General features: G+C 36.6%; 1 protein-coding gene across 1 annotated transcript in view; it reads left to right on the forward strand.

The window, feature by feature from the left end:
* The window catches only part of Arglu1 (Arginine and glutamate rich 1), a 58,275-nt gene that overhangs the window by 21,620 nt on the left and 20,339 nt on the right, over positions 1-16,316 (forward strand). The window contains exon 3 of the mRNA XM_081768472.1: positions 6,557-6,782. Coding sequence (XP_081624598.1) covers positions 6,557-6,782 — 226 coding nt within the window. The remainder of the gene's footprint in view (positions 1-6,556; positions 6,783-16,316) is intronic.

Consider the following 16,316-nt stretch of genomic DNA (forward strand, 5'->3'; position numbering starts at 1 on the left):
AACCTGCCTTAAAATAATAATAATCGAAAGAAAAACTTTTAGTGACAGAAAAACAATAATGAACGAGGAGGCTACCTCAATATGTAGTGGATCTCTTGAGACTAGTAGGCAGTTAGTGTTCGTTTGCGTGTGTGTGTGGGTGTGTAATGTATGTATGTAATTACAGGGTAATAAGTTAAGGATTTCAGCTACTTCATGTATGGCTTCGTTTATGTGTGAGTGTACGTACGTATGTATGTAATTACAGGAAAAGAAGTGAAAGATTTTAGCTACCTCATGTATGGCTATTCGTTGCGATGTATTTTAATAAACAATTTAAACCATAAATATTTTGTTAATATAATATCGTGTTATTGTATCGTAGCTTGTTGCGTAACTCGCGAAGCATTTTTAGTAATTTGTGTTTAAGATAGTAATTTGGTGTAGTATACTATTTGTAATAATGTCCTTTTAATGTATACATAACGTAGGAACAATTTAAATGAATAATTCCTACTGGACTCAGCGTCGTGCAGTAATGTTGCCAAATCATCAGCTTTTGTTATATGTTATGTACTTTTCGTTCCATATTCATTTGCATTTTTTATTTATTAATTTTTATTTCTTTCTTGGTGTAAATATCCACGTACAATTAACAATGTTAACTATTTTAAAGTTACTTAATATCTTGCTGAGAGATACTGCAAGTTAGCAGTATAAATTAACTGTGCAAGTTTTGAATGATTACTTCGACAGATTAAACCTGGCTTTTTATTATTTTGTAATATTTGCCATCCTGTGCTTTATATGTGGCTGTATGTAGACATTTTTATCAGCAGAATTATCAACATGTAGCCAGGTAAAGCACTGTTGGAAATTGATTTTTTTTAAAATATGTTTTGCTTTCCATTTTCACTTTTTTTCTGTTTTTTTTTTCAACCAATGAGATTACACATTGTTTCCTGCAAACAATTTCCAGCATTGCGAGAAATTTGTCTTTTAAAATGATAATGAATGAGAGTCCAATAAAATTAGCAAACATTAAAATAGAATAAATATTAGTTTCAGTTCATCGAAACTATTGCCACATAATTCCCAAAGAGATTTTTATCCCAGGTAATTATTTTGAACGCTAATACATAACGTGTGTCATTTCCTACATTGAATTTCTTTTTAAATAATGATAACGATAGCATAGCTAGCAATTGTGCTTTTGTAAGGAAGAGGATACACCGTTGTCAGGTGAGTAAATGCAGACACACGCCGGAGAAGTGATGAATCATTTGACCAACCGAGGGCATTTCTTACAGAAACAAATGAGGAATCTTCACTGTTTGTTCTCCACAGGATCCTGACTGCACGAGCTGCGAACGAAGAGGAGTAATGGTAAGAAAAAATTTGGTTTCATTGAAGTGTCTGTTTACCAAGACTCAGATGGTAAAGATTGATCAGGTATTTCAAATTTGAAAAACTCGGAAGAGTTCGGATGCTGTCCGACAGAATATTAATTACATGTATTTATCAGTTTTCTTTAATCCTTTTATGTGACATCTATGAAGAAGTAGTTTAATTATTTAGGTATTATATCTTAAAATCATATTTGGTTTGTACAGGACTTACGTAAAGTATTTACCGGTTAATTACAAGAAAACAGTTCCGTTCTCTTGAAAAAGAACTGAAGAGTTACTGCTTCCATTAGCACTAGTTTTTCTGTTTTACGCAAGAACTAGCGGCTCAGTACAGCGTTATCTAGAAAAAGTTTCTTAATAGCTACAGTCTCTCGAAATTTGCCCAGAAAATGCTGTCCATAATAATTACGCTCTCGTAATGTAAATCTGATCGAGAAATGCAATGTCACTTACAAATATTATTTTTAAAGATACTAAGGGTCGACTTTATCGAAAAAGCAGGGTATGTAAAGATTTTGCATTGGTATTCCTATTCTTAATCTTCACCAAGTACCCGGCGAAAATTTCTAAATAGCCTATGGTCTCCTCCCGACAGTTACCTAGAAGTAAATCAGGCCAGCCGTGTAGATTTGTATACGAGATAAACATACATTCAGCTTTACATGTACAAGTAAGATTAAACTTCTTCGTAAGTATGTACAACTTAATCCATAGAATTATCATCAAAGCGGAAAAGCCAGTGTATGAAATCAACATGGATTTTTTCTATACCATTGAATGTGACGCTCTAACTGCTCATTGCAGATACAGGGTTCAGTCCTTAGGGTAGTAGGACTGAGTCAATTAAAAATAAGATATTGACAGAAATAACACGCTTAATATTCTTCGAAATATGATCCTCCTACATCCACACACCGCTGCCAGCGGGATTTTCAGTTTTCATACGCTTTCTGGAAGGCGAAACTGGAATGCTGTTTAGCTGCCTCGTCACGGCCTGTTGTAATGCTTCCACCGAGCCGTGATGATGCCCTTTCAGGGTGGTTTTGAGGCGGGGGAAAAGGTCTGGTGGGGCAAGGTCGGGACTGTAGGGTGGCTGAGGCAAGGTTGCAATATTATGTTGGGCCAGATACGCCACCACTCGGAAGGCTGTGTGGCTCGGCGCATTGTCATGATGCAGTCGCCAGGAGTTGGCGATGGCTGGGCGGACGCGGACGATGCGTTTTCTCAGCCGTTCCAGGACCTGGAGATAAAAAACTGCATTGACAGTTTGTCCGTTTGGAACAAATTCCCTGTGGATCACTCCTTGTGAATCGAAAAAGCAAATGAGCATGCATTTCACTTTTGATTTCGTCATGCGCGCCTTTTTGGGGCGTGGGGAATTTCGAGTATGCCATTCCGCGCTTTGACGTTTGGTCGCAGGGTCATACTCAAACGTCCACGTCTCGTCACTAGTCACCACATTGTGTAACAAGTTTGGATTTTCACTCACTTCTTCGAGAAGGTCCTGGCAGATCCGTTTGCGAACGTCCTTTTGCTCGCCTGTCAGCACTCGCGGCACCAACTTTGCACAAATTTTCCTCATTTGCAATTGTTCGTGCACAATTTCGTGAACTTAAGTTTTAGCAATCCAAGTTCATCGGCAATCATGTGAACAGTTAATCTTCGGTCACTGTCCAGCAAATTCTTCACTCTTGCAACATTTTCCTCCGTTTTGGAGCTCGAAGGTCGTCCTGACCGTGCAGCGTCTTCAACTACTTCTCTCCCCTCCCTAAACAGCTTGTGCCACTCAAACACACTCGATCTTCCAATGGCGTTATCACCGTACGCCGTCTTGATCATTTCATGAGTCTCTTCCTCAGTTTTACCGAGTTTCACGCAAAATTTGATGGCGTAACGCTGTTCCAAAAGATTGACCATGACGTAGCGTGACGAGGGTCACTCGCAGAGGTTACGATGACGAGCGATTTTTACCCTGCTATGGCTGGCAGCCGATTGACGCTGCTTCCTGTCTTTCCTTAGACCCACCTCAACCAACAATAGGTGGAGAAACCGCCGCAGTCTGTAAAAAGAAAAGAAAAAATCAGTCCTACTACTTTAAGGACTGACCGTGTATAAGATAGAAGTGCACACAAGTGAATACTGTATGATATTGTACGTGTTTTTAGAAGTGGAAGTTACTTTTAAAAAATGCCGCGTGTAGCGTCTGCAAACGGCACTATGAAAACGTGAATGTACAAGGACATTACACATTTCGCTATTTTTATTCTGGTTACTATCGGACATTAGTGTCAACTCGTAAGATCAGTTGATCATTATTTAAGTATGTATGTCAATATTCTCTTGATATTCAAAACCTTAATAATGAAATATACCTTATTGTTCATGTAAAGGACCAGTGCAAAGATGTAAGGGTAATTACGAACAATTGAAAAATCAGCCCAGCGGAATGGGTGTGATGAAATCGTGACTGTCATTCTAAAGTCAGGTGTTTCTCTATACGAAACGAATACAACAATAATACCTTGCTCGTTACATCGTTTTCTTCTCCTCTTTGCACTTTTAAACAAAGATTTCAGGGGCATAGAAGCCAGAAGGGGATGGATATTACATAATTGTAATAGAATGAAGGGGAGATCACACAAATGAGGGTACGTTCGTTATTTATATTCATTAATGATTATTTTTCGGTAGTTTTCTTCAGTATTTCTTCGATGTAGTTTAGCGCTCCCTATATGATCTGATTCGTTACGTCTCAGGTTTCAACAATATTAAGACTTGAAAGATATTTACCTCTTAGCTGTAATTGAAAAGAAGTGCAGTTTATTGTTAATTGAAGATTTTGAAATTTTAGAACTTCGGGGAACTAAATATGTATATGATGTAAAAAGAAAGTAAGAACAATACGTTAGCTTACCGGTTTGAGGTTACATTCATGGAAAGATGTGACTGTAGACTAGGGACAGCATATATGGTTTTCTGGTTTATCGACTTATGTGAACAACTACCGTCCCTTTATGGTTGAAGTGAACTTGCATTAAAGGTTCTGGTTGTACTAAGATCTTTATGGCCACAGTAACATTTATTATTTGATACCATATAACAAAATTCTGCCATATAAGCTTGAGGAATGTAGCTATTTAGGTAACATAAAATATACTGTCCAAAATTGGAAACTTTCATTCCAATGGCTATCTTAATGGCCATTTTAAATATTTATTGCTATTTTAAAATCTTTTGCGCTGTAAATAATGTTTGATATATAAACTTATCCTATAAATATTTAGTTTTTAGTAATTAATTTATATATAGAATAAAATTCATGTTTACAGAGCAGATTTATTAAAATATCCATGAAGAAATACAGACGGAATCTTTAAAAGATCTCGTTTTGTATCAACAAGAAAATAATATTTCTCCCATAAAAGTCATTGGTTGCACATAAACATGGCTTCCATTAATAATTACATAAATTTAATGACATATCTAAATGTTGTAAAAAAAAAAAAAAAATACTTTTACCCCTGTTCTCGAACATAATAGATTCTTTTTTAAATCTAACAATAATGTGCATTTGTTAAATAAATAGAGTTGATACACTTTCTGCCCTGAGTAGGGGTCTGACCCATATTTGTTTCAGGCCTTCAGAATAAGATCATTGCTGAGGGTATTGAAAAAAAAATGTTCAATAATTAACATAGAAAAAACGGTTGTCACCTGTTGAGTAACTGTTGTGTTAGAGAGTCTGTTCTCATAGCTAACCGTCTGGTTAACTAGATTTGTATCCCAAATAAGCTGCAGTTCTATGCTACGTAATGGAAGCGTCTATATATTATCATAAAAGGGAAGGAGTTCTTAGATTAACATTGTTGTCCTGATATTTATTTGTGTGGAGATACATTATCGTACTTATCAACAGGATATGCTAGCGAAGTGCCATCATCGTGGTCAAAGTTGTTACAACTTTAGCGTTTATACTTCTGTATTTAATTATATATAGTAGCATAGCTTTAACCTGTTGAAAAAGTGCTATATATGATGGAAGAATTTACTTGAATCGGTGCACTATTTTAGTCTCTTTAACAGCGGTTCTTGCATAACATTGTTCCAGGGTTCTTATAAGCTCCAAAAAAGTCGTTGACATAGTCATGAAATTATCAATACTTTTGTGAAGGACAACACACTTCTATTGAAAAAAAAAGTTCCGTTGTTTATCTAATATGTCTGATAAAACTTATACATTGCGCTATTCCCGATGTTCTAATTTGCTTGTGTGACTATATTGGTTTAACAGTATAGGCTATTATTAACCTCCTTTTCTCTTTCTTTCTCTCCCCAAAATTAAGTAAAAAAAAAAAAAAAAAAAAAAAAGTGAAACGTAGTTTAATTTCGGTAGAGAAAATTTTATATGATTGTTTTGATTAGATACGGTAAATTATTATCTGGTTGATCTATTTAGGTAATACTCATCTTGAATTTCTAAGCGTTTTACCCGTTTTCTCCTTTTCAAGAATTATTAAATTAATTAATTATTAATTGGTTAGAACTATTAAATGAAGATATCATTTCAAATATTTAGCGAGAGATTAGTACTGGGAGAATAGTGAATGATGCAAGTACTGCGCTTACAAGATTAAATATCTTTTCGTGGACACGTTGCCTAAATATGCTTTAACCAGTAAATAAGCGAAGATATATATATTTATAATTATAATATGCAGTTTATACATTACTTACTCAATGCATTGCATGCCAAAACACTGTTTTAATTTATATATACATAAACTGTGTTGATTATTTTTTTTTATGGGGACACTTTTGTTTTTAGCATAGCTAATATTCGATGTAGAATACCATTAACCACTCGTAACAAAAGCTTTCAGAAATTTCATCCGTGTTTTAAGTTAATGTCGGTTTCATATGTATTATATTATGATTAATTAGAAAGCGAACACCGTAAGTAAGGTTTTGTGGCACTTAGAAAAGTTTTTTTGTAAAATGCATGTATCATTTCGCCATTGCCACATTCGGAGAATACATTTTGTAGCGAAAAGTCTGTACAATTCTAAAATTTCAACTGTTTAATTGTAGTAGTAATGGTACGAATTTATTTGCTTAAAGAAAAGTTAATGTGTTTTGTTAGATATTAACATATTTTTTATAACTTTTAGGAGACAGAGAGAGTTAGAGCAAAAATTAGTAGAAGAGGAGACAGCTAAGCGCATAGAAGAATTAGTGAAAAAACGTGTCGAAGAGGAATTAGAAAAACGAAAAGAGGAAATAGAAGCCGAAGTGTTGAGGAGGGTTGAGGAAGCCAAGAAGATAATGGAGAAACAAATGATGGAAGAAATGGAAAGGCGGCGGGCGGAGCAATTGGAAGAGGAAAAGAAACGAGAGGTAAGGCCCAACAAATTTAGAGGGGTTTAAAGTTAAATGGGTGGGAGTCGTATAAAGTCGGGTTGGGAATGACCAGTATCACGGATATATATTTCGACTTCCGTTTCTCCCCCCTTTAAATATGTCTTTATTCTTAACAAGGAACACTAGTTACATTTCTTAAGCGGAAGTGTAACTCCTTTCAGAAACTATTGTTCCTACTTCACTTAAAATACCAGTTTTTAAAGGTTCCATTAAAGCCAAAATTAACAGAACCAAACAGAGAAAACAATTTTCTGAGATTTATTCTGTTTTTTTCTGACGTTAAAAAAGTTTTGTGAATTTACATACATCTGAAATTGCACATATGTAACGATAAACAACATAAAGAACTATTGATAATGCAGAATTTCCTTTTTATTTCTATGACGACTAAAATTTACTTACAAGAGTGTAAATGTGTAGTTGGTCAGGAAGCCGATTAAGTAGCGTATTAAGAAATTCTAGCTGCTTTTTTTGTGAAAAGAAACAATGATGTCGGTTTGACTTGGGTGTGAGGAATACGACTGGGAAACATTCTCGGAGAACTTTACTATACAAATACTTTCAGGTACCTAGTTGTATCATAAATACTGTCACAAGTTTGAATGTGAATAACACAGAGTATTAACACCAAGGCAATTTATTTTGGTCATGTTTTACATTGATATGTTGTACACCTGACGCACGAATCATTTTTCGAAATCTTCCCCTTTGGCCTTGATGCAGGCACGAAGTCTGTCCGGCCACTGGTCAATGGCGTTACTCACCACGTCCGTGGGAAAATTGTTCACTGTTCGGGCCAAGAATTGTTTCAGACTGTCGACAGATGGATGCCGTTTATGGCAGACCTTTGCCTGAAGGACTTTCCAAAGTTTGCAGTCCAACGGGTTAAGGTCCGGGCTGCTAGAAGGCCAATCAGCGGTAGAAATGAAGTCGGGGACGTTCCGTGCCAGCCAGTCCTGGGTTGTTTTCGCTTTGTGGCCTGGAGCGGAATCCTGCTGGAAGGTCCACCTTTCTCCAGAGAACATGGTATCAAATAGTAGTTTCACTATAGGTGTTAGCACTGTGTCCTGGTACACATTGGCAGATGTTTTAAAACCTTTTTCGCAAAAATGCAGCTGGGTTGTGCCTGAGTAGCTCACTCCCCACCAAACCGTCACTGAGGCAGGATGATGTGCCCTCTGAACCCTTGGAGCTGCCTCAGCAGCTGCATTAGATGACGTGGCATACACACGGTCATTTTGGGCGTTGTAGGCCTGCTCAATTGTGAACACCTTTTCGTCAGTGAACAGTCTTTCTGTGCAGATTGTTGGCGTAATGCCACAACAGTCTCTCTGATTTAAGGACCCTCTGCAACATTAATGTTTGGATCAGAAAGTGACCAGTCCGCCTCTTATACGCCAGTAGATGTAGGTCACTCCTGAGCACACTAGTTACATGGAATTTCTGCTGGTGTTCATCTCAGCAGCCATCACACTTTGTGTTTGAACAGGATTTCTTCGAATTCTTGCTGCGACTGCTTTCTGGACCTGCGGGGTTCGTACCGTTCGTGGTCTGCCACTCCTTGCGCGGTCAGCTGCCGTTCCAGTCTCGGTGTATCGCTGTATGGCGTGATACACGAATCTCTTGCTGATTTGTAGGGCTTTCAGAAGGTTGAGAATCTCGCCTGCTGTCTTCCCGACCTTGTGTAGTGCAATTACTGCTACACGATTTTCGTAATCGCCCCACTCCATCAGAACTCAGTATAATATTTATGTAGGTCATGAACAGTCATACACACACTATATGCATCTTTCGCTTTATACACAGATGGCAGCACTGTGCCACTCTGGATGCCTACAGCGCCACTCCAAACTTTGTGACAGTATTTATGATATAACTAGGTAGAACACACATTCGAAAAGCCAAACATGCTAGTAATATTCCATTTATACTGTTTTTTCTGAGTATTGAGCGTAGAGGATATTATTTACCCTCACCTTTTAACATAGCTTTCCTTTTTATTTCTTTCTTCCACCAAAAGGTTCTGCAACGCTCCGAAACGTCATGTAATTTATTTTCATTACTTAATGGACAAATACAAACACCGTGTGCGTGGGTTTTCTCTGGGTTCTCCCGTTTCCTCCCACTTTCTTCATTCCACCATTTCATTCATTACTCATCATCACCGTCTCCTTTAGCCTAACCGGCATAACCGTGGGACGTAAAACTTAAAGATTTCATTTCATTTAATGGACAAATCTTGCATTCAATTTTCGATAAATGTAAACATTAATTAATATATGTATTCATAAATACTGTAAATGACGAATCTTGCTCAAAGATGGCCTTAGTGTCCCTTTTTTTATTTTCTTTACCAATACAGAATTGCAAATTTCATGTTATACAGTATACTTTTGGTATGCCAAATAAACAAACATGTATAGATTCAGAAGACCCAAGCTCGGATACATGACGCTTGATTCCCACGCTATGCAGTAGATTTACGTCTCATACAAGTTCGGTGCTAAAAAGGAAGACAGCAGGCGTAATAATAATAATAAATTCCAAAAGGGAATAATAATAATAAATTTCAAAAGAAGGCATTATGGTTGAGTTACTAGGATTTTTGCATCTGGATGCGTGACCATATCTATGAAAATCCATTCTTAAATTAAATAAATTTTAGAAGTTTATAATGTATTGTTTAACAAAGGAATTCGCGTTTTTATAGAAAACTGAATATTAATAATATTCGTACAGCTTTCATTATTCTTCTGCTTTAGATGTGTGTATTCTTAATAAGAAACACTAGCTAAATTTTTCGAGTGGAAATATGGTAGGGTCAATCCATTCTAAGTGATCAATAGAGCAACCCAAATTATGCTTTATTTTTTTGTTTAATTATGCTATATTGTTAATTTCAATCATTGTTTTACATTATCGTGTATAATGTATAATATTTACTATACATTAAATATTCTAAATATCTTGATTTATTTATTAATATTTTATGCAACCAATTTCTTTCATATTTAATTAACTTTCTACTTAATGCACTGTAATGAGATATTATTTAGTCAGTTTTTTTTTTTTTTTTTTAATCACTTGTGCACCTTAGAGATGCATATATACAGAAAGGGAAAGTAAAAGATGCCACCAAAAAGTACAGAAAGTGCTCAAGTTCAAGAGGTACACATAATATCGTGTGGCGTACTTGTGTACTATTCATTGTTGGCGGAAAGTTTTCTTCTTCTTTCCCCTTTTTTCTTTTCTCCACATCAAAGTATTACACCGAAAAGTTTACAGAAACAAAAATAAATTTTGCATTGTTGCATTGTTATGTTCTTAATGATTTTGCATTGTAAATATTGGTTTTAAAAATATTAATACAGTGTGTGAAACTTGCAGTTAAACAGAATTTCCCAAAAATTGTACTATATATTTTAAATTATGGTTTATGCTTTTTTTTTCTAAAATTATGCTTTATTATGCTTTTAAAATTAGTTTCTTCTGGACCCTTAGACAACCACAACCATGTTCAAGGTACCAACCATATGTGTAAATGGCTATTATGCTTTTGGGTTGCCCTAGTAATCAAGCATGTACCGCTCGACCCTCTCCAAAAAATCTAATTTTTTCATGAATATTTATCCTATATAAGGGTTCTTCAAAACCACAATTAATTATTTTTTTCAACATTGTATGGCGACTCAGCAGCTGCTGCCATTTTGCGTTTTCTCGATTTCAGGCGTTTACGTTGTTTTGAATATCTCAGCATGTATTTGTCCTACCAAATTGAAAATTGCTGGACGTTTCCAACTTGTGCAGAGCTAAAACTTTGATCTCTTAATATTTTTGTGTAAAACCACTTAAAATAAAAAAAGGTGAAACCAGGGTCTATAGTAGCAACATTTTTGGACATTGTAGACATGTTTGGGAAGAGGAAGCAACTGACGTAGAGGTCTGAATTTGTGTGTGCATGTAGCCTGGGGTCTTACCTTTATACTCACAAATTTGCAGAGGGGGCGCGGTGGCTCAGTGGTAGAGCTTTCACCTCCGGTGCTTTGTGTTCCTGGTTCGATCCCAGCTCACGCCGTGAAACTTTGTGGTGGACAAACACCGTGCTCGTGGGTTTTCTCGGGGTTCTCCCGTTTCCTCCCACTTTCTTCATTCCACCATTTCACTCATCATCACCGTCTCTTTTAGCCTAACCGGCACAATCGTCGAACGTAAAACTTAAAAATTTCATTTCATTTTTTTCAAAAATTTGCAAACCTGTATCTGCAACCAAAGGCCTGAAAAAATCGTAAAGTTGGGGAATTATGCCAACTTGGCATATTTCACTGTCCAGCATCTCCAATGGGCCTGGATAAACAAATCTAAAATTTTGGGAATAGTTACTCCTTTAGTATACCATAACACACAACAAAGCGCGTTTTGTGTTTTTGAGCGGAATGGGATCAAAGTATTAAGGAATGATGTAATACTCTAGGAGGTGTTTTGTTCACAAATTCAACTGGAAATTCGTTGTTGTGATGTAAAATAAAGTAGGATGAATGGTTAGTCCAGTCAAGGTTCTCAAGCTCGTTTCTTTCCACTAGTGACTCACTGCCTTATCACATCCACAGCAGCGCTAGTGAAGAATGCCGCTATCAGCAGAAGGCGAGAAAAGTCAATCTCCAGTCAGTGTTTACTGTATTCACTGACAGGGGAATGTAGATCAAACAAAAGGACAACAGTCTCCTGCATGAATTGATAGTTAAAAGAAGAATAAACATGATTGAATATCATTGATATAGCAAGCAGCAAGAGCAGTGAGTACTTACGGACTTTTTGTCAAGTGTACAGTTTGACTTTTCTCGCCTTCTGCTGATAGTGGCATTCTTCACTAGTGCTGCTATGGGTGTGATAAGACAGTGAGTCACAACTAGAGGAAAGAAACGAGCTTGAGAACCTTGACTGGACTAACCATTCATCCTACTTTATTTTACGTCACAACAACGAATTTCCAGTTGAATTTGTGAACAAAACACCTACTAGAGTATGACATCATTCCTTAATACTTCGATCCCATTCCGCCCAAAAACACAAAACGCGCTTTGTTGTGTGTTATGGTATACTAAAGGAGTAACTATTCCCAAAATTTCAGATTTTTTAATTCAGGCCCATTGGAGATATTGGACAGTGAAACTTACCAAATTGGCATAATTCCCCAACTGTACGATTTCTCTCTCTCTCTCTCTCTCTCTCTCTTTTTTTTTTTTTTTTTTTTTTTTAAGGCCTTTGGGAGCAGCTACAGGTCTGCAATTTTTTTAGTATAAAGTTATGACCCCGGACTATATATACACACAAATTCAGACCTCTACGTCAGTTTCTTCCTCTTCCCAAATGTCCAAAAATGTTGCTACTATAGGCCCTGATTTAATCCATTTTAAGTGGTTTTAGACAAAAATGTTAAGAGATCAAAGTTTTAGCTCTGCACAAGTTGGAAACGTCCAGCAATTTTCAATTTGGTAGGACAAATACATGCTGAGATATTCAAAACAACGTAAACGCCTGAAATCGAGAAAACGCAAAATGGCGCCATCCGCTGCGTCGCCATGCGATGTTGAAAAAAATAATTAATTGTGGTTTTGAAGTACTCTTATATAGGATAAACATTCATGAAAAAAAGTAGACTTTTTTTTAAAAAAAAAAGATCGAGCGGCAATTTTCCTTTTTTTTTTTTTTCGATCGCTTAGCATGGACTGACCCGGTAATAGTTTCAGAAATCATTGTTTCTGTTCTACTGAAAATTTCAAGACTAAATATTTCATTTTCAGCACCATAAGTTACAGTATGTAGCCCAGTAGTTGTCACAATACCTTCGTTTTTCTCTTGCGTGGCCGCCGTTTTTTCTTTCCTCGGGGGAGAGGGGGGTTACATCGAAATTTGGATATCACATTAAACTATAGGGCAGCCCTGGCCACGGCGAGCAGATAGTGAAACTCTCCTCGTGAACGCTCACGAGCATTCTACGAGCAAATACCGTTGTTCGTGCTTCGTGAATCTTCGGGTTTTGTCCTTAGAGGAGCGGAAGTGTTGTCAACCTTGGCGGTAATCACTAGCTTACCAAATAATAAAAAAAAAAGTATGTATAGTAACTGATTGCCATTTAGTGTATAGTGTTTTTTTTTTACAATGTGGTAACCGTTAACTATAGACAACACAAACTGGTAACAGCAATGAAATGATAAACTATGTACGTTCCTTTTCTTCTTTTTTCTTTCCTTTTGTTAAAGAAGGATGTGGTGGAACCAAACCATCGCTTACATTTATAAAAATTTGCCAGTTTGCCCAATGGAAAACCAGTTTTCAATATATATATATATATATATATATATATATATATATATTATCAAGTTCTTAATCCGAGTGTTACGCGCCTTTGGCGTGGGAGACCCGGGTTCGATTCTCGGCGGGAGCTCATGTGGTTCGGATTCCACGTTAATCAGTAGGTCCACGTCTCATATAGCCTCGCTGCTGAAAGGGATGCTAAACTAAAATCAACTCAATTAATCCGAGTGTGGGTATGTTGTTTCGCTTTTTAGGAAAAGAGATAATCTGTTGATACGAAAAAAAAAATACTGTAGCACTTGTTTGTAATTATCTAAGTATTATCTCCAGAAAATTAGCTTATGCATGTATGTGTGTACGAATAGGCTTAGCAAGGGGTTGGTTGTGGAGGTTAGAAGCCACTATCAATAGGAAGAATAGTATTTCTTACTCCACTTTTAAAGTGGGGCCGCGGTGGCTCAGTGGTAGAACGTTCACATCTGGTGCTTGGGGTCCCGGGTTCGATCCCAGCCCCCGCCAAGTGAACTTTGCGGTGGACAAACACCGTGTGCGTGGGTTTTCTCGGGGTTCTCCCATTTCCTCCCACTTTCTTCATTCTATCATTTCATTCATTACTCATCATCACCGTCTCCTTTAGCCTAACCGGTATAACCGTGGGACGTAAAACCCAAAGATTTCATTTCATTTTTTCCACTTTTAATGTTACTTTGATCGCAAAGAATCAAACAAAATATTAAGAGAGCCAAAGAGATTTTCCATTTTTAAGAGTGACCATTAGTAGGTACCATTAGTTTTTTTTTTTTTTTTTATAACAAAAAGTGTCTTTTTAATAAGGAAAAATATATTGTCCCTGGCTGGTTGCTTGCCGGTAGCTTGTTAAAAGTGAAAAAGAATGTTAAATCATATCAACGACTGAAGCTACACGCTTGTCTTTCTTTGATAGTTACTGACTGGTTTTGAAAGTCACGATGTTGTAGGCCTACTGTAACAGCGTAAACTTGGAAGGGAACGTTCCAACTGAATGATACGAACAATTATTCCCAATGTCTTGAACATGAAACGTGGATTGCACGGATAACGCTTAAAGTGGGCTGGACTGCACTGGAATTTCCTTCCGGCAAATTAGTGTTTGGTCGGAACTCAGTTCTTCTGTGTAATTGTCTCTTAACAACATTTGAACATTTCTTTTAGATAATAATATCTAACTAACTCTATGGCCTATGGAACCCGAAGGTTCAATGCGGCGTTTACAACATATTTCCACTAACTTCTGTCCTTAGCCAACTGGATCCAGTTTCTACTCTGTACTCTTATTTCTGCAAGATCCATCTTAATATTGTCTTCCCATCTACGTCTAGGTCTTCCTAGTGGTCTTCTTCCAATTGGGTTTTCAGTTAAAATTATGAAAGCGTTTCTAATTTCTTCCATTCTGGCTACACGGAATGGCCACCTGAGCCTTCTACACTTAATGACCCTAACAATGTTAAGTGAGCGGTATAAACTATGCAATTCCTCGTTATGAATTTCCTCCAATCCCCATTTTCATCCGTCTTTGGTCCGAATACTACTACTACTACTACTACTACTAATAATAATAATAATAATACGCATTATTATTATTATTTTCAACCTCCCGTCGTTCTGCTATCAATCTAGCAACGAAAGGCGTTCACAACTTAGCAAACGTGAAGCGAGTGACAAGTTACAGACCGAGTGCTAATGTAATACAATGTCACGAATTGTGTAAGCAAGCTAAAAAAAAGGCCTGAAACAATTCGTTTTCGATTTTTGCAGTCGTTTTTACGTCTGTAAGCTGACATGTTTAATATTAGTTTCTTTCTTTATTTCTTTCTTTTTCATTTGTTAGTTACTTCAACGCTAACTGTAACCTCTATCATGCGTCTTCCTGAATCAAAAAACGTACCAATTTTATTTCCTGCAGTGTTTTCGCGTCACTGCTTTCGAAATGGGGAGGGGGAGAGCACACCTGCACATTTCACGCTTGCGTCTGCTCAATGCTTCAACATCGTGCGAATTTGTGACCAGGCTTGGCCGTAGGTTTTTTACCATCATGTGTGGTTGGCAACACTTATCGGATGCAGTGGAAGGGGCGGAGCTACCAACACCTGTGCTCACCTGTTCTTATCTCCGCTCGTTGTCGCTCACGCTTCGGCTCCGGGAGCCAATTCATGGGCAGGCCTGCTATAGGGCTACACCTTGTATAGCATCGGTGCTGAAATGGGAGACTAATTTCCAAACAGTTAAACTATTAATTTATTTCAATTTCTGACGGAACTGATACTGTTATGAAATGAAAATAAACCTTGTTACCTTAGTTGCGTTAAATCCTACTTGGATCAATATTTTAATTATTAAAGGGGATTAGATGGACGAAATATCGGTTCAAATATTGGTCCGAATAGAATTTAACGCATATTTTCATTTCATGAACTGAACTACTATCTCTCTGAGTTATCATTATTCAGTACTTAAATATTTCTTTCTACTACGTTTTGGGACACGCTGGATCCCGTCTGCAGGTATTTAAAGAATCAATTTTATTTCGGTCTCGCGAAATTTCTACCAAAGTAAAATGTTTGAAAAGATAGGCAAGGGTGATAATAAGATATCTAAGAACCTTTAAGTGAACTAATCAAACTAGTTAATTGGTGAATTTGTTTTACGAAGGAGGAATCCCTCTTTTACTTATTATGTATGATCTTCCCAAGATGGATAGGATGATTTCATTTAGGATTGGTAATGTATGAACCAACCAACACCTGCTTTATTCTCTGGCACAATTGCTTGTTACAAAGAGAATTTTACATATATGCTGAAAAATTAGTTGGCACGTAAGAGGAAATTTGTTTGTTTGTAAATTCTAAATCGTGCTTTAGATATAGTAGGTATGCATCGTTTAATTTCTTTCGGTTTAGCGGTAAATGTGGTAGAAAACTGTTATCTATTGGAAAAATAGCGATCTTTGAAATGAAGCAAATAATAGAAAATTTACTTAAAGACTCACATAACTCAATAATAATAAAAAACGGTTAATTATAAAATATAGATGCTATCAGATAGGTTTTTGATTGTTACTAAATAACAGAAGTGTTGGAAATATATATAAAACATATATATTTTGAATATGAAGTTATTTGTTAGAAGTTGAATGAGATTTTTGTCTTCATTTCTTGC

This window comes from Thermobia domestica, chromosome 8 (genome assembly GCF_964235325.1).
Source record: "Thermobia domestica chromosome 8, izTheDome1.hap1.1, whole genome shotgun sequence".
NCBI lineage: Eukaryota > Metazoa > Arthropoda > Insecta > Zygentoma > Lepismatidae > Thermobia > Thermobia domestica.